This window comes from Phymastichus coffea, unplaced genomic scaffold (genome assembly GCF_024137745.1).
Source record: "Phymastichus coffea isolate CEN01 unplaced genomic scaffold, Cenicafe_Pcof_1.1 PCOF00025, whole genome shotgun sequence".
NCBI classification, from domain to species: Eukaryota; Metazoa; Arthropoda; class Insecta; order Hymenoptera; family Eulophidae; genus Phymastichus; species Phymastichus coffea.
The window spans coordinates 157,207-177,342 of record NW_026706836.1 but is presented as its reverse complement, the minus strand read 5'-3'; the positions used below and the strand labels follow the sequence as shown (position 1 = coordinate 177,342).

The following is a 20,136-nucleotide window of genomic DNA, read 5'->3' as shown; positions in this document are numbered from 1 at the left end:
GATACGTTTTTCAAATGCTGAATTTATTTCACACCAAATAACACCGTCCCCTTCAATTTGGTTTGTAATGACTCGTAATGAATTAACATTTCCTACGACTTTTATGGAATTATTTAAATTAATTTCGATCGAATTCAAATGAGTAGCGCATGTTTGACACCTCTGTCGTATTGCTCTAATTAAGTTAGGCCGTAACATATGTTCTTCAAGAGAATTCAAAGCGGTAATTATTATACTTTTCCATCTAATAAAATCATCCTTATTAGCGTCTGAGTTGTAATAGGCTTTCCATAAATCGCGTACTGTATTTTCAAAATAAGAAATAGAAGCCATCGTAATGAAAATGCGTGTAGGATAACTAGTAATACTATTACTACTACTAGTACTACTACTACTACTACTGCTTGTCACTGCTAAGAAAGCTAGTGAAGCGGGCTGTCTCGAAAGACTGCGCTCGTTTTCAATCGAGCACGGCTTTTAAGCACTATGGTGGCGCTGAAAACAGCGGTTTCGGCGCTGTAGGTTGAAGAAGGGCTAGTCAGACGAAAGGTAGGAGGGGGGTGGATGGGTGGTGGCTGCGCCTAGCAAACTAGAGACGCTACCCCCTCATCAAGGATCCACACTCAGCCAGCATAAGCTTACTAAGGAGAGCGAGATAGAGAGAGAGAGAACATCATCCACACTATACGGCGTACGCGCCTAGTAAGCTAGAGACGCTACCCCCTCTCCTAGGGCTCACACTCAGCCAGCATAAGCTTACTAAGGAGAGCGAGATAGAGAGAGAGAGAACATCATTCGCACGATACGGCGTACGCGCCTAGTAAGCTAGAGACGCTACCCCCTCACCTAGGGCTCACACTCAGCCAGCATAAGCTTACTAAGCGCCCTACTATCGAAGAAGAGCGACAGAGAGAGAGAGAGAGACAACAGCATCCGCACTATACGGTGTACGCGCCTAGCAAGCTAGAGACGCTACCCCCTCCCCGAGGGCCCACACTCAGCCAGCATAAGCTTACTACGGAGAGCGAGAGAGAGAGAGAACAGCATCCACACTATACGGCGTACGCGCCTAGTAAGCTAGAGACGCAACCCTCTCTCCGAGGGTCCACACTCAGTCAGCATAAGCGCCCTACTATCGAAGGAGAGCGAGAGAGAGGGATAGAGAGAGATAGATATATATATATAGTTTACCAAACACCCTACCGACTTCTACAGCATCCTACCTTAACTACCTCTGTAGGTGGGTGGGTGGGTGATGGGGGGCACACTGTCGAAGGGGCCCACTGGCATGCGGGAGGTGTCATACGAAAAACAAATGCCTTTTAGACATTCAGCATGGGGTCTGACCTTTAATTAAAAGATGTCACTATCGTGGCACCTTCATCAGGCGGCTCCTTTGAGTCCCAGAACATACATGTATCCCTTATACATCGGCGGCATCCTTTGTTGGCTCCTTTGTGTCTCGGAACATACATTGCTTATCTACTGACGCTTATGCAATGCGGGGTACGGCGAGTAGTCATTGGCTTTCTGAGTAGTTTAAGTTAATTTACTAATTAATTTATTAGTCAATAAATTTTTAAACAACCAAAACAGCCTGTTACACCTGAAAAAGAATAATGATCCATCTAAATTGATTATAAAATACATACACAAACAGATTACCAAATATAAAAAAGGGAAGAATAATTCTTAAAAATTAAAAAACTACGAATAGTCGCTATTCCAAATAATTGCAACATCTTAAAAAAATGTTCTTCTGTGTTAAAAAACATGACATTATTCCAATCCCTTTATTACAAAAACCATTACAAGAGTTGATTTGTTTAGGAAAAGACAAATCTGACTTATTAGACAACACTGGTATTGTCTATAGTTTTAACTGCAAACGATGTTGAGTGGTCTATATGGGTGAAAGTAAACGACCTTTAAAAATTAGATTAAATGAACACAAATAAAACATTGACTCAGATACAGTAGTAGCTACGGATAGAAGAGCTCTCTCACGCGAATTTGACTGGAACAAAGCTAAGATATTGGATTATGAAAAGAATTACAAGAAACACAGAATAATATCCGAAATGTTGCACATCATAAATTCGCTATCGGAGGTTGACTCTCAATACCAAGAAAATTGGCACCAAAACGTGACACGAAGGCGTCGAAACCAAAATTTTTGATTTTGCTTAAACTAATATGATTTTTTTAATGAGATATACACCTGAAATATAATTTGAGATACCATTACATATATTTATACAATACGAAATGATTAGGGTAGTAGGGGAGGGTTGCAAGGGTTGATAAAGGGTGAGAAATCGATATGACAGAAAGTCGTTGTTTTTTATTACAATCCATCAAAAAGAGAATTTTAGAGGAAAATTCGATTTCGGTAGATAAAAAGTACAGAAACATTCCCTTTTTGATGGATTGTAATAAAAAACAACGACTTTCTATCATATCGATTTCTAACCCCTTATCAACCCTTGCAACCCTCCCCTACTACCTTAATCATTTCGTGTTATATATCAATATGTAATGGTATCTCAAATTACATTTCAGGTGTATATCGCATTGAAAAAATCATATTAGTTTAAGCAAAATTAAAAATTTTGGTTTCGAGGTCTTCGTGTCACGTTTTGGTCACAATTTTCTTGGTTTTGAGACTCAACCCCCGATAGCGAATTTTTGAGGGGTTACAGGTGAAATCTAATTAAAAAATCGTATATATCAGCCAATTTTACTCTTAAAATGACTTGCAATGTAGCAAAAACAAAAACTTTCTTTCTGGCAAATGCGTGTCACGTTTTAGTCGCTTGGGCGTTAATAGGTTAATTCGTCACTTAAAGAAAATAATTCAAGTAAATTCGAGTAATTTACTTGAATTATTTTTCAGCTCACTGCGGCGCGCATACGAGGGTCGTTTGAAAAGTCCGTGCAAAAATAAAAACTGCTTGATTTTTTTAAATAAATCTTTTTTATTTTTCAACATAGTCTCCTTTTAGGCTTATACACTTCATCCAACGCTGCTCTAGTTTATTAATCCCTTGCAAATAACAGGATTTGTCCAAGTCTGTAAAATAGGCATTCGTTTCTGCAATCACCTCTTCGTTTGAATAAAATCTTTTCCCCGCCAGTTATTTTTTCATATTAGGGAACAAATAGTAGTCCGACGGAGTCAAGTCTGGAGAATAGGGGGATGTGAAACGAGTTGGAGCCCTATCTCCATCAGTTTTGCGGCCACAACTGATGAGGCGTGAGCTGGCGCATTGTCGTGATGGAAGAGGACTTTTTTGTGGACCAATCGTGGACGTTTCTCTAGCAACTCGATTTTCAAACGATCCAATAACGATGAATAATATTCGGCTGTAATGGTTTTACCCTTTTCCAGATAGTGGATGAAAATTATTCCTTGCGAATCCGAAAAGACAGTCGCCATAACCTTCCCGGCCGAAGGAATTGTCTTCGCCTTGTTCGGAGCAGATTCCCCCTTCGTAACCCATCGTTTAGACTATTCTTTGGTCTCAGGAGTGTAGTAATGTATCCATGTTTCATCTACAATGATGAAACGACGCTTAAAGTCTTGTGGATTTTGCTGGAACAGCTGCAACCCATTCTTGTAACACTTGACACGATCTCGTTTTTGGTCAATCGTGAGCAATCGCGGCACCCATCTAGCGGATAGCTTTTTCATATCCAAATGTTGGTGCAAAATATTATGTACCTGTTCATTCGAGATGCCTACAGTACTAACAATCTCTCGCACCTTCACTCTTCTGACAGCCATCACCATATCATGTATTTTATCAATGATTTCTGAAGTGGTAACCTTAACAGGGCGTCTAGAACGTTCAGCGTCTTTTGTGCTCATATGGCCACTCCGAAAATCTTGAAACCACTTATAAACCATTCTAATCGAAGGTACACAATCACCATAATATTTATCAAGCTTCTGTTTAATCTGCTGAGGCGTTTTACCTTTGAAAAAGTAATGTTTAATCAATACACGAAATTCTTTTTCGTTCATTTTTTTACAACCACTCGATTTCTTTGATTGAAACGAATGTGAAACGCAAAATAATTGGCCGATCTGGCTGAAACTTGGTGTGTGCTCTTCCAAGATATGCCACTAACTAAAAATAACCTTCATACGCACTAGTAGCGCCATCGCTCTGACTTTGCACGGACTTTTTAAACGACCTCTCACGTCGCTCTACGTTCGCCAAGCTGCCTTCTACATTTTGAAGCCGGCCGCTGCTTGACTAATTTTCAAAGTTGATTATCTCATTACCTAGTTACGAAAAAAATTTTGAAATAATTTTATCTTAAATAATTTTACATATAAATTTTATCCAATGTTTCAGAATTGCCGCGTATACGAGGTCTGTCCGGAAAGTATCGGGCATACCTTTATATTTTCGTGCTAGCGTTATTCTTTATCATCTGGTGGGTGGTATCCTTCAAAGTAATACCCACTTGATTGAATAACACAGTTCCATCGATGTTTCCACTTTTCAAAACAGTCCTGCAACTCACTATTAGGGATAACCTTAAGTATACTCGTCATATTGTTTTCAACCGTTGTTTTGTCATTTAATCGGTGTCCTTTGAGTGGTTTTTTTAGTTTTGGAAACAGCTAAAACTCACAAGGGGCTATGTCGGGACTGTATAGAGATTGTCGAAGCAATGCGATATTGTGTTTGTTCAAAATCTGCTGCACAAGATTGGATGAATGCGCTGACGCATTATCGTGATAGCGAAGCCACTCACCACTTTCCCAAAAGTGCGGCCGCTTTCTTCTTACTGCATCCCGCAAACGTTTCAAAATTTGAACGTAGTATTCTTTATTGATTGTCGGACCTGTTGGTGCATATTCGTGATGTACAACACCTTCACAAATGAAAAAAACAATCAACATTGACTTAACATTGCTGCGACTTTGACGTGCTTTTTTTGGTCTTGGCGATTCATAATCCTTCCACTGTGAAGATTGTTGTTTTGTTTCAGGATCATAACCATAAACCCATGATTCATCACCTGTAATAACTTTTCTAAGCACATTATCATCATTATTGACCATTTCCAGATTGTCCAGAGCGATTTCTAAGCGAATGTTCTTCTGCTCTGCTTTGAGCAATTTTGGGATGAATTTCGCACACACGCGTTTCATTCCTAAATTTTCGGTTAAAATTTCTGAAATGATGGTTTTTAGTATCCCAAGGTATTCTTCTAGTTCTCGCAGTCATACGACGATCTTGTTCGATTGCAAGTCACACCCGCTCAATATTATCTGCGGTTTTTGTCGTCGAAGGTCGGCCGGAACGAGAATCTCTAACGACAGAAGTGCGACCGATTATACCGCTCTTTTATTCATGTTTTGCTCATACACTCGCTTCCGAAGGCTTTTTGCATCAGTTTAATGGTTTCCGAACTTGTTTTTCCCAGTTCAAAGCAAAATTTGATGCAAATTCGTTGATCTTGTTTTTCAGTCATTTATGACAATATCAAAATCCGACGAACGCGAAAAAGGCAATGTAAACAAAGACACGCTGCACATGAATTATACGTCCGGCAGGTATGAGTAAGTAACCAATAGATTACTTAATTAATACAATGAGGCTTTACTATTGACGTTTCTGTCCGGTAGAGGTCGCTCGAACACTATGGCGCGAAGATATAAACGTAGGCCCGATACTTTCCGGACCGACCTCGTATATACTGGGGGTCTAACAAGGTGCGGTCGGCGGGAAACCTATTTCTTTTCGATGTAGAATGTATCTTTGAATTTTATTTTGGAATCCATTCAGGGTGTCTCTTTTACTATTTTAACGGAGGGTGCCTTTAAACTTACAGATGAATTAACGAAAGAAGAACAAAGGAAAACTTATATCTAACAGGCATAAAATAATCCAGTCTGAAGTGAAGAAAAAGTCATTTAAATACGAACAAATTAATTAAAATTAAATTACATATAAATCAATTATCGCTAATAAATCACAAACAGAAAGTAGTTGAAATTCTGATAATAATTTAGGCTCGATTAGCCTTCACAAAGACATACATACATGTTGAATGGCTATTCAATAGAGTTTGTTTATCACCTCGACATGCTACGAGGAGAGGGGGGGTCAATAGGTCTTTACAAAATCCAAGAGATGGCGCCCGTCACGCTTAAATTATGATGTTTTTGGCAAGCAATACTACTAACTAGATATCGTACAAGGTTTCAGCTCGATTTATTGTGTCGTTTTTTTGTGAGCGTTGGTTGAACAAAAAGTTATTCATTTATTTGAAAAATGGAAAAAACAGAGTTTCGAGCGGTGATAAAACATTTTCATTTGAAAGGCCTTACACCAAAAGAAATCACAGTTGAGTGGAACGCCTTTCATGGCAAGTCTGCCCCTGTGTTTAAGACTGTTTATAACTGGATAAATGAATTTAAACGTGACCGTACAACAACAAAAGATGAACCTCATTCAGAATGCTCCGTAGAAGTGAGTACGAGAGTCACTTAGATTTTCGGTTACCAACTTTCACTCTCTTTTCTTTTGAAAGCTTAGCACAACAGTTGAGCACGTTTTCAACACGAAGCGCGCAAAGGACAAAACGTGCTTCTGTAGATGTACAAATTAGGAACTCACATTTTTAACATAAGGAGCGCGAATTGCGTGAACAGAAACTTTACCTTCGAAATTACCCCTACCTGTTCCATCCACATCACTAAGCATAATTACCATATCAATAAAGACTGGAAAACAAAACGATACCTCTATCCCCAAACTTTCTTTCAGTAAACGTAAAAAAGCACATTTCACTCTTTAAATTAAACCTACATTAAGAAAATAATTTACTATGTAAATACAGAATCCTCAAATATATTTCTACAATGGCATAATACTTTGTAACATATAGCATTATATTCGTATTTATCATATAGCATTGTATTTATTGAAATCAATCAATTGCTGAACTAATAATTTCTCCATTAGTTTTCGTTCGACATCGCACAGATATCCATCGATTTCGGCATGGAGGTGTTATACCTTGAAACTTATCAGTTTTGTTTTCCTTACATATAAGAGGTGTTATTGATCGAAGTAAGCAAGTTTAGTAGACCGAAAAATCAAGGCGCTTGATGATACCTCAATTTTTAAGGCAGTTGATTTGCGACGCGTGACAGTTGCACAGCTAATTATAAAGTTCATTACATATTATCCATTTAATATTGTTCATAATTAATAAATTTGTATAATTTATTATTGATTATATTGCATTTACGCTTTCCTATTGAATTCATTGTTATACCAAATTACATTTATATTACACATACATGAATTTAAACTGTAGATTATTATTCTTTCCCTATAAATAAAACATAATTTCCATTATTGAATATTGAGCGTTCGCGTATATTTATTATCACCATCGTCAACGGATTGTAACACTAATAATTAAACGAGTAGGTAAATAATTACACTTGATTATACCCACGAGTTATACACTAGGCCCGTGCCCAAGCGACGTCTCACTAATTATTTTTAAGGGAATGGTGCGGGAGGCTCATTCGCTCCACTACAAAGATGACGATGGGCCTCGTCACAAAGTTGACGGGCTGGGTGATATTTTGAGAGAAAGGAAATGATTGGCGCGCACAGAAATGACTCTCAATAACCTTTAATTATGTTTATAAACCGTTAATATCTACAGAGATAGAGACGACGCGGATTCACGCGTCACTCTCTCTGGATGTGTGCCTTCACTCGTGTAGAAAAATGCACAAGGATACGGTACAAAAATAGGTTTGAGAGACACCGAAGGAAGGACTTCGCCGTTATCGACATGTTCGCGGATGATCGCGAGCACTTCGCCAACGCGTCACACACTCCTTGAGACCAACGCCCTGACTTGAGGAAAGCTGCTGGATGAACCGTTGTTGAGACAGTTGGCAGATCAACAGCAGGCTGGACTTAAATCTCCGTGCCTTGGGTGAAAACCTCTCCTCGCCACTCTATGCCCAGCGTCATCTCTATTTCTTGACCTGGTTGCTGCACAACCGGCGATTCAAGAAATCTGTCGCTCTCTATTCTAGCGCGCGCGCTCTCAGCCGTCACGATCGATTCTCTGTGATCCGATGCTTAAACTGTATCTCTCTTATCTTATGTGACGCATCTCCTCCTCTCTCTTGGTCACAGATATTGGTCTTGAAATAAAGCGTTGCAAGCATCGGTAATATAATAGTTCTCGGCTTCTATCACGTTCGCCATGGCCACAGCGAAGGAGCGACTTGCGGGAGGGACAGCGAGCCAAATAGGGCCGACCATCTCGGCCAGGGCCCCGTCACAGGATTGAAAAACTAAGCAGTGTTATGTAAAAAGCAATGTAGCACAGTATAGTAGTCCAGGAGCGAATTACGGGAAGAAGAATAAACCAGGTAAGTCTTGTCACATACGTATTGATTCATACCTGATGGATTTGACTAATGAAAACAGTCGAATAATAAATACATATTTAAAGTAACAAAATAAATTTACAAGTTTTGACCACCGGGTTAAAAAATAACATTGGAAATATTAATGAGACTCGCAGAAGTAAAATCAATTTATATATATTCTTAAATATGAAAAATAAATTAATTTGCTTTTTTATGAAATTCTCTTAATAACAAACGTACCCTTGAGAAGATTCACTGCAAGCCGAAGAATCTATACGATAATGTCGTTCATTTTCATTTTCTGACAATCTTATATCTTCAGAATCAACTGGACTTATATGTCGAATTGAATGATGCTCCAACTGTCGAATAATATCCTCAAGCGTACGAATTCTCATTGTTCCGCATGTAGGTGGAATATCTTCTTCATCTTCGTCTTCTGCATTCTCAACATTGTCATGGCTATTCGAAATTTTACGATAAGATTCTTCAGAATAACCATGATCAGCTAGAGATTTTCGTATGATCTCATCATTGAGAAGATTAGCACTACCCGATGGAGTACTAGCTAAACCACGATGTGCATTCCTTAATGCTTCTAAAATGTCATCATGATATCCATTGAGAGTATTTAGCGTTCTTTCGACATCAGATATGGATCCAGTTTCAGCGATACCTATGAAAAATTAATTTGAACTACAAAATTTATAAAACAAATTAAATTATTACATTCTGTACTCATTCATCTCTATATTATAGATTTTTACTTTGAATATTTTTTAATTTCGGGACTGCTGTTATGAAATCACTCAAGTATTCAACTTCAGTCAATGATATTTTCGCAAAAAAATGAGCTTTTCTAAATTTAAAAATACATTTTGAAGGATAAGTGTTGTAGTTTTAGATAGTATTATTTATTTTTAGAAAAAGTTTTTGTGCGACTGTGATGTAGGGGCATAATGTTACGCAATTTCAAAGAATTCCTTTTTTTATTAATTTCAAATAAATAGAATGAGAACCTTCGTTCGCGAGTGAGGAGAACTAGGATGGGAGTCACAGCTACGATTTTCTATCTGTTCCCAGTGAAAATAGTTTCCATATGAAGCAATTAAAATCAACATAGCACTGGTTTAGGCCTATACTCCTCTAGTTTAGCTGCTGCTCTTATGCAGCAGCTAAACTAGAGGGCGTGCATTAAGAGGGCCTGCAGTCCCCACGTGTAAATACACACCCATCTACATGATAATAAGTAAAGTCATAAAAGTGCAATCTGTTTCCTGTTTCTAGTTATCCCACCTAATTCTCTTCATTTAAGACGATTAAAATTTTATCTTTGGGAAAGAGTAAAACAAAATATTCGAATTACAAGTTGAACTTTGCATATAACGTTATAAATAATTATGGCTCTTCCCGTTCTTTTATTGAATCTACATTTTCACGCATAATAACAATCATAGAAAGTAATAGGAAATCATAAAAAATTATAGTACATAAGACACTAAAATATTGTAATTACTTCTAACAATAAGAATATTACAAGAAATTGAATAATATTTTAGCGACCATTGTACAATAGTGAGCATTTTTAATATAGGAATACATAGTTTAAATTAATGAGATAAAAGGTAACAATAGTCCATATTTAACGGCAAAATATACCAAATAATAGTATAACAATCAATTTTATAACTATTCGGGTGAATTTGGAGTTTTTATAAAATAGTTTATATTAATTAGTCATGAAATTGCTGTATTTTGGCGTTATCTCAATTTATTATTGATTCCTCAGTATTCAGTTACAATGTAAAATTGCAATGAAGTATGTCGACTAACATTTGTTTGCTATAATTAGATGTAAATGATAGCGTCACTTTTGCTCTAAAACGTGGCACTCTCAGAGCCATCTCTGAAAAAAAAGGGCCCAAGTTTAGAAAGGACCGCTCTCTTTCTCTTTAAAAACTCACGCCCTCCGACCAATTATTTGTTATGGTTCGTTCAAGAAAATTCTTCAACCAATTCGGAAAATCTCGACTTTTGCCCTTCATGGGTCTGAAGAAGGGGATTTCCACCCAACCACCCACAGGTTATAAAAAGCTTTGCACAAGGCCTCAAAGGGTGCTAGAAGTCAGAAAGTGGGGAAGTAAGGCAGTAAAAGAGTTCAAAGAAGTTAAGCAAGTCAAGGAAAGAGTAGGGAAGTCAAGAGGAAATATAAGTATCACTAGCCCGAGAGAAACAACTACCGAGAGATTCAGAGAGAGAGAGAGAGAGAGAGAGAGAGAAAGAGAGAGAGAGAGAGAGAGAGAAAGAGAGAGAAAGAGAGAGAGAGAGAGAAATAGAGGAGAGGGCAAGAGTGACACTACAAAAGGATCTGATATTTGGATTAAAAAAAAAAGAAAAGTAATTTACAATTCTTATCTGGCTATCTTTCTTTGCTCTAGTTATTTACATGTCTGGAAATTTACTAAGTATGAGTCTGGTGAATTTCCATTAGAGTTCCTTAAGAACACATTAAGTGAGTATCTGGTATCTTCGTAATAACACTTAGTTATTATCTATCCTATAGCATACGATTTCCTCTATGGAACAATATTGCTCGTCCTAGCTAATGCGTTACGTGCAAGCCAAATTAGAGCGATCCTGAACCTACGCTTACTCCAAGCGTATCTAAAAGTGATCCTGATGTCACACGACCTAATAAGAGTTCACATTTAACAAAAAAACTGAGTTTTTAACATGTTTAAATTATGTTACCTCGGAAATGTAACGTGATGGAGCAATTAAGACTCTGCATTCATTAAATTACATTGGGATACATTGATAGTATTTATCAACTTGTGGCAGGGAATTTCGGGGGGTTTGACCGCGCTCCGAGTTCTTCCGCCACAAGGCCTGTTTGGCTCTACCCCCGATTATTTAGGGCGCCAGACCGTCGGCTGATTACGGCGATCGTCGGGGGTAAGGCCAGTCGGGTTACTCGTATCCCGGTCTGCCTAACGGCGACTGCGCAGAGTAAGCAGATGGGGGACACGCGTTGTATCCGGGCTTCAGGCCTTTGGTGTCCAACTTTCCTTCGATTTCTTTTTGACTAGAGTACGCCGGCAGCTCAGGTGATGACTCCTTAAGTCAGGTCGTGAGGACGTTCGAAATCGCGCGTATATTACCTAACGAGTGACCCGAAAATATAGCGAATTAATGAGACCCGTATATAACCGCTCGCGGCTGAAAATCGCTAGCATGCAACAGGGGTAGGTTATCCAGTAAATTATATATATATAAATATAAAGATAATTAATCGTTTTATTGATGCATTAGAATTTCTTACATACGAGGTCGGAATAAATATGGTCGGTAAAATTCTGAATTTTCATTAATCCCTAAAGATACAATTTAAACGGTTCCTAAAATGGCGGAAAGGTCAGCGCGAGTAACAAATCGCAATTTTCTTTTATAAGACCTAACGCTCAAATTCGGTTCGCGAAATGGCGGAAAGGTCAGCACAACTAATTAGTCAAAACAATTTAATTCAATTGAACCTACGTTTGTACTAAGTAACTAACGAAAGGTCAGCGCGAATACTAAATTGCAATTTTCTTTTGTAAGACGAACTTAATAAACGTGACGAAAGGTCAGCGCGAATACCAAGTAGCGATTTCCTTTCATAAAACGAACACTTAATAAAAGTCGACGAAAGGTCAGCGCGAATACTAAGTCGCGATTTTCTCTCGTAACCGAACACTTAACAGAGGTTGACGAAGGGTCAGCGCGAATACTAAGTCGCGATTTTCTCTCGTAACCGAACACTCAATTTACATTCACGGAATGGCGGACAGGTCAGCACGATCCGGTAGGCACCAGCGTCGACGGATCCACGCGTCGCGACGACCTACAGCACCGAACTATTGATCCCCGCACTCCGCGATTAATTAAAAATGAGTGGCACTTTGCCTACTTACAATTTTCTCCTTGCGGTATTAGCAAACAAATTGATAGAAATATCTGAGGCGCCTAGCGCTAATAATTCGACAACGATTAGCTGAGAGAGGCACCTTCCTTGCGGATATCCAGTGGCAAAATGGACGAGAATCGGCTTCTCGCGGTCAAAGATCGTTTCTCTTCTCCTCTTTCCGAGAAGAAATGTTATTATTGGTCGGTATGCTAATTCGGATATCGGTAGCGCCCTCCGAATTTTTATCATTGGTCCGTATGTAAATTAGAATAATACAGCGCCCTCCTTAACTCTCCTACTTTCGTCGTTATTTACTCTCTCTCACCCCCCCACTAAGGTATCTATCATTAATTGTCGGAAAAGATCTACCTCTACTCTTATCTATTCGTCTATGCGGACGGAAATCAAATTTTATTCTAATTTGCCTATTGGTCGTGACGTCACTAGCGAATTTTGTCAGATGTTCGAATTCGGTTAGTTAAATTATTATTTAAACCTAAAGGGGGTAGTTGTCGCTCGCCATCATAATAGGGGTGTCGGTCGCGTGCGAATTTTACAATTCGATATTTGTTTCGTGTTCATTCTTTTTCAATTTATAATTTAATTTTAATATCAGAAATACGTATATAATATACGCCGTTTCATTTGTAGCGCCCTCATCTTCGCATTTACATATTATTCTATTATTTTATATCGTCTGTCTCGCTCGCTCTTATTTCGTCTATTTCGCTCGCTCTGTCTCGCTCGCTCTGTCTCAGTCTGTCTCGCTCGCTCTTGTTTAGTCTGCTTCGCTCGCTCTGTCTCGCTCGCTCGCTCTCAGTCTATATCGGCGCTTCAAGATGGCCGCTCAGTTTCTCGCGCGTACGTCTCGTGTCCTTGCGCCGGTTGTTGGAGCGCCTCCTGGGGCGCTCCCGTGTCGGTTCTGTAGTGTTGTTCCGGGTGTTTGTGTGTGTGGTCGCTGATTTTCGTGTGTGTGGCGCTCAGGATGTCGCCGATGGTGTTCGGCAGCCCGACACAGCTGATTGCCGGCTGCCACTTCATCGGCGATTTTCTGCTCGCCCCAGGAGTGTCAGTGCCTCGTGAGTGTTCGTGTTAGTGTCTGGGAGTATAACGGATCTGCATGTGTCATCAACATGCATCTCCGTTGCATTTCCCAGTCAGGTTTTGCATTTTTCTTTTGCCGGCCGGCAACACGTGGTCGGGAGTGTCTGTGAGTGAGTGTGTGCGTGCGCTCTCTTTTTCTGTGGTGCGCTCCTTTTTTTTGTCTGCTCTTTGAGCATCCGTCGGATCGCGTTGGGCAAGTTTGTTTCGCCCATATCTCCGGCGTGGTCGTTCGGACATGGAAAATAATAATTGTTCGGTATAGGGCGCGTTTAGCTTTATTTTAAACAACCGGTTACGGGGCGGCAAGGGACGGGGATGGCCTTTCTGAGGTGCTGCAAATAATGCAGCACTCAGGAGAGGCCTTGTAATGTGCCACATTACAAACTAGTCAAATCACAGCAGTGTAGTCAATAATCATTATCCTCTGTTTTCACAGTAGTGTGTTACAAAGGTATGAAATAAAATTATATCATTTTGTACAAGAATTAAATAGATATTTTCTGCTATCGGTCAATGCAAAGAATATGCAGATGCTATTGGAGAAGTTGTCAAACAACATGATATAGTTCATAACCTTTAAAACGATCAATTGGAATTAATTTAGAATGAAGAAGAGTTTATAACTCGATTTAAAAAACTACTCCCTTAATAATATAACGGAGAATCACGGCACGGCCGGTATTCCGCCGTCAAGCTCTCGCCAATGTCCGCGCACCATACCAAGCTGCGATAGTATGCATGACTCAACATGTACTCACACACTCATGCTTGTTTTGTGTAGCTTGAAATGCGGCGCGAGGACGAGTAACAGAGGAGAGCACAGGCTGCAAATCGCATATACACAGTATTCAAACTTTATCAAAGAATCATCACAGAACTAGAAAAAGTTACCTTACTGGAAGATCTTCATGGCCACAATAGTACAGCAATAGAAGCAGTTCAAATAAAGGAAATATAACAATTAATTAAAAATATTAATAACAAAAATGCACCCAGTTATCATAATATTGCAGAAATAACGATCAAAAATCTACAATAGCAATCTATAATACAATAGAAATAAAAATATACAATAATAAATATATATTAAATAATTGTTTTTAATATGTTTTCCTATTTTTCCACTCAATAGAAAAGAACACTGATTATATTAATTCCTAAATCCGGAAAAGAAACTAAATTATTAACGTCATTCAAATCGGTTAGTTTTTACTAGTACTTTCAAAAATTTTATGAATGAATAATTTGTAACGGTCGTATATGAGCTAGTTTATTATGACACTGAATCACTGCAACCTGTTAAACTCATCTATCTATTTACATCAATTAGTATATTAAACGGCGCTATCTCACCTATTATTCGATTGTCTTAGTACAAGAGTCTAATTTCATAACCATATAAGGAGCGTGACGACACAGATTGATAGACATACAGTGCCGCTCACGCACTTTTACCCCCCCACGGATAAAATCAGTCTAACTTCAAAGTTTTATATCTCTGGTAGAAATTAACGTACAGAGACGCGCGTGGGTGCGTTTGAAAGGTCTTTCGGAAAGCTTTCAAATGATATGATTCACGGTTGCCATCGATTGTTTTTTTAAATTTTGCAACAATTATGCAAAATTGAAAATTCTGAAATTTTTTTATTATTTTTGACAATTAGCCAATTTTGGAAAAAAAATCGTACGAAAATTTGAAGTACACCATTTTTTAGCTATTACCAAGCTCTATCTGAATCACTCATCAAAAATTTATTTTCGTCAAATATGACGCGCGCACGGACATTTTTTCCTGGAAGTGACAGTTTTTTTCAACATTTTTTATCTCCGTCAAATTGTAACAATCGAAAAAAATTTATAGGAGAAAAAATGTTTGTTTTTTCACGTAGAATACTGCAATAATTTTTTTTTTGGTTTTTCGAAAAATTTTTTTTTTCGGTTTTTTTCAATTTTTTTTCTCACAGTCGGTACGCTAAAAAGATGAGAAACCACAAAAAAAAATTTTTTTCCACCCATTCAATAATACTACATAACAAGTATCGTAAATTACATAAAAAAAAAATCTTTTTTTTTTCGACCTTGAAAAATAATTTAAACCGAAAAAAAAAATTTTTCGAAAAACCAAAAAAAAAATTATTGCAGTATTCTACGTGAAACAACAAACATTTTTTCTCCTATAAATTTTTTTCGATTGTTACAATTTGACGGAGATAAAAAATGTTGAAAAAAACTGTCACTTCCAGGAAAAAATGTCCGTGCGCGCGTCATATTTGACGAAAATAAATTTTTGATGAGTGATTCAGATAGGGCTTGGTAATAGCTAAAAAATGGTGTACTTCAAATTTTCGTACGATTTTTTTTCCAAAATTGGCTAATTGTCAAAAATAATAAAAAAATTTCAGAATTTTCAATTTTGCATAATTGTTGCAAAATTTAAAAAAACAATCGATGACAACCGTGAATCATATCATTTGAAAGCTCTCCGAAAGACCTTTCAAACGCACCCACGCGCGTCTCTGTACGTTAATTTCTACCAGGGATATAAAACTTTGAAGTTAGACTGATTTTGCCCGTGGGGGGGTAAAAGTGCGTAAGCGGCACTGTAGATATAATGGTTTTTGTTATTTGAATAATATATGTTAATTAGACGTAATTTTGATATAACAAAGCATTTCTTATATAGATTTTAGTACATAGATTTAGAATATAATAACAGGAATTGCGTTTAATTATTAAATAATAATGAATTTTAATATGCAAAGTTAATATGTTTATTACACTATGAATATTAATTATTAGAAAAATGTAAATATTCCATACTCAAAATGAATATCTAAGAAACATGAGTAAGAGTTGGTTTCATTAATAACAGTTTAATAATACCTGTTATTAATAAATAAACAATCAATAATTTATTTAAACATTAAGTTGTATATAGAACGAAAGCGTTAATTTTATACATAATAATGATAGCTTTACAATTTATAAATCTTAAATAATGAATCTAGTAATTACGTTATAAGATTCTAGAGAAAACCGTCACAAATATGAAAATTTGTTATAATTCAAATGTTATTAACTAATTTCAGTATTTCTTTTTAGAAATTACTTCTAAAATGAATAAACGATAAAGTTATGTAAAAATTTAATACTGTTCTATTGTAAATATTGTAATATTGCATTAATTAACTTTATTAGTTAATAACTTTTGACGATAATATTTGTGATAATTGTAAATTACACTAAATCGACCAATAACTAATTTTGTAAAGTTTACATGTGTTGAAACTTTAATATAGATGGTTATTTACTTGTAAATTAAGAAAATTCATTTCTCAAAATTCGCGAATATTTCTCGAAGATTCGAAAACTTCTCGAAGAGAACTCTCCTGTGAAAATAGGCCGGAAAATCTGTGCATAAATACGTCCATTATTGCACAGACTGGTATTTACTTCTAGCCTTGCAAAGTGAGTATATGAGATTGAATAAACTTGGCTAATACCTAAGTTTTTTCTTTCATTCTGATTAACTGAGCAAGACCTTTCCTTTCCTATAATTCGTGCTCAACTTATAGAACACCTCGCGCTATAAGAAACTTGGGCTGAATTATATCCTTTATAAGAAAGACTTTAGCTCTGCTTATGGGACAATTCGCACCATAAGAAACTAAAGCATAGTCTGACTTTCCTTGAAACTCTACTTATATTTACATATAATTGATTTATCGATTTATTTCATATTGACAATTAGAGTAAATTTGAAAAGAAACGAATTCTTACTCATTAACGCAACGACCACGAAATAACGCAAAGACCACGAGAGTACGAACTATTAATTATATTATAAGTGATACGAACATCACAAATTCTAGCCAGAATCAATTTAATAATAATAAATAGAAAACTTATCGTAGATCACTAATTTGATGTTAGGTATAACCACTCCACAATAGAACAATTAAACAAACTAGTAGCTGCTGCAAAGATTGTATCGAAAAAAAAATATTATACTGGCATAATAAACTTTGGAGCGAATATTCGCGTGCACTATGTTTTCTCTAGCAAGCTTCTGCACGTCAGCTAGTCGTGCTTTAATATTTAACAGGTATTTAGTCTATTTTTCATATATTTGATCATCTAAAATAACTCGAAAGTTAGGTACTCGGGCTAGCTTGCCGTATACGCATTTGAATGGGGTGAGTTTAGTGCCTTCGTGTACACTAGTATTGTCGGAGAATGCGGCGTATTCGTACCAGGTATCCCATTCTCTAACATTGTCAACGTAGTTCATAATCCATTCTTTCATCGAATGATGCATGTGTTCGATCGATCCATTTGATTGATCATGGAATGTGGTGGTTTAACATGTCTTTATCTTACAAACCTTGGCTACGTTCCTAATAAGTGAGATTGTAAAATTTTTTTCTTGATCAATTAAAATTATTTTTGATAAACCATGTGGGAAAATCATCCATTTGAGTAATGCATTGGTTATGGTTTTGGAATAAGTTTTTTCTACAGGTACGTAGGTGCAAAATTTTGTAAGTAAACACTGCATGGTCAGCACACATTTGTCTTGTTTTTTTGTTTTTTTTAAGGAATCAACTATATCCAAGACTAATTTTTCAAAACTAGTACCCGGTGTGTCAGTCTGTACCATCAGTTGTCGTATCTTATTGCGAAGCTTATTGATCTCGCATTTTTTACAAGTGCCAATAAGTTTCTATATGTCAGATTTTATATTTGACTAGAAGTAGTCCTGGCGAATTCGTTTGTAAGTTTTCGAAACGCCTTTGTGAGCGTTTATTGGTGACTCGTACGTTTCTTTAATAATTTCTATGCGCAGGATTTCTTCCAGCAATTGAATTAGATTGCTACAGATTAATAAATTCGTATCAGAATCGTAAAATAAATTTTGAAGAAACTTATGATCTCGCACCAGTTGAGGTGTGTCGATTCTATCCGTTTTCGAGATTCTAATCGATTCTCGTTCTAATGTCAGACACACACTGCCGCACTGTATTTTAAATTAAAAAAAAACGGACAAAAAGAAGTATTTCGCGATCCAAAAATGATAGCAACATAGATCTAGGAGCATTTTAAAATTTACGTAATTTTGAATAGAGAAAAAATAGTCCGGTTAAAGCAAATCAAATGTTTGACCTTTATATTCAAGGTCAAATTTCAACATTATTGAAAAAAATGGGATATCGCATTTTTAAACCCTTTAACCAAATATTTTTCAAAAAACTGAGGATGTTTCTGGATATCTCTCATCAAGAGCAATGAGAATATACATTTCAAAAATTTTTTCATCAAGTTTCGACCGAGAAACGAGACGTCAAAGTATCACACTCATCAAATGTAGCTGCAAACATAGGTAGCAATAGCTTCCGACACAGTAAGTATCCGAATTCCACAAATTGAATGCATATTTTACTTCGCTCAACAAGAATCTCGTGTTAAGAAATATCCGACAACCTACTATTTTTTTTACAAAATTGATAAATTCCTTTATAACAGGAAATACCAATATAAGAAAAATTCAAATTCATATTTAACAATTTTAACTACGAAATCATTCACCTCATTAAAATATACGGATACAAACCAAAGTTTGGACCCTTTATAAATGTATGAATTTTTACATTCTACAAAAATCTTATGGTCGATATGATCTTATGAGCGCAAGAGCGGCTAACATATGCGAATATAATTTTATATCTCTATTGTCAGCATCATTATAGTGCTCTTGTAACCCGCGGACTGCATATGACGATAAAGGGACTGGCTCAAATGAAAAAAACATCCAGACAGAGGTACATCTGGAAAAACTTCGGTACAAGCATTCATAATAGCTTTCTCAAAGTCAGTCATGATTCTTCTTGGCCTACAGTTTCGAATACCATAGCAGCCATCAGCAACGGAAATTACAGACGATAATACTGCTTTGTACTGCACGGTTTCCTTGGACGACAGGAGGGCTTAAACGAAAGGCAAAGATAGAGTTTTTCGGGACGCATCGGGATTTCTACGATTCCCTTCTATTGAGCATAGTATTGTAAAAACTTGCGTAAAAATAGTCGGTGATACCTAAAATGTAAGTAAAATGTAAGTGTTGTAAGTATTTTTTATTGCATTTTATTGGTTAATAACACAAGCCGACAAGGAAAAAAACCCAGAAACCAAACAGTACGTTCCCAAAGGTTTTTAGTGCGCTGAAACCGAATCTGACCTCAGAATTGCTCCATCACCCTAGGTTTTCGAGAAATCCTAACCTAAAAGTTTAAAAAACACGATTTTTCACTATATTTCGCGTAGCCGATACGTCGTAAGCCAATTTTATTTTAAAAAACGAGTAATGCTATCTCAAAGTACTACTCTTACCCTTCAAAACCCTTTTTTCAGATTTAAAAAATCTTATTTTTCCATCGAGATATCGTAGATTGAATTTGAGTGATTTAGCGATTTCGTTACAGCACGAAATAGTGGCGAATTTCCGAATAAGGAGTTATAGTGTAATTATATGTTTTTTGGGTCACTGAATCCAAATTTAACGTCAGAATGACTCTATAATCTCAATTCCCTTAACCCTAGAGCCCCATAACCTGCTGCGGTATAACCCCCGACCCTCACACCCCAATTTCCTTAACCC

The 20,136-nt window shown here is 36.9% G+C and overlaps 1 protein-coding gene across 1 annotated transcript in view; it reads right to left on the bottom strand.

The window, feature by feature from the left end:
* The window catches only part of LOC131675548 (uncharacterized), a 388,279-nt gene that overhangs the window by 224,463 nt on the left and 143,680 nt on the right, over window positions 1–20,136 (bottom strand). The window contains exon 5 of the mRNA XM_058954564.1: window positions 8,672–9,107. Coding sequence (XP_058810547.1) covers window positions 8,672–9,107 — 436 coding nt within the window. The remainder of the gene's footprint in view (window positions 1–8,671; window positions 9,108–20,136) is intronic.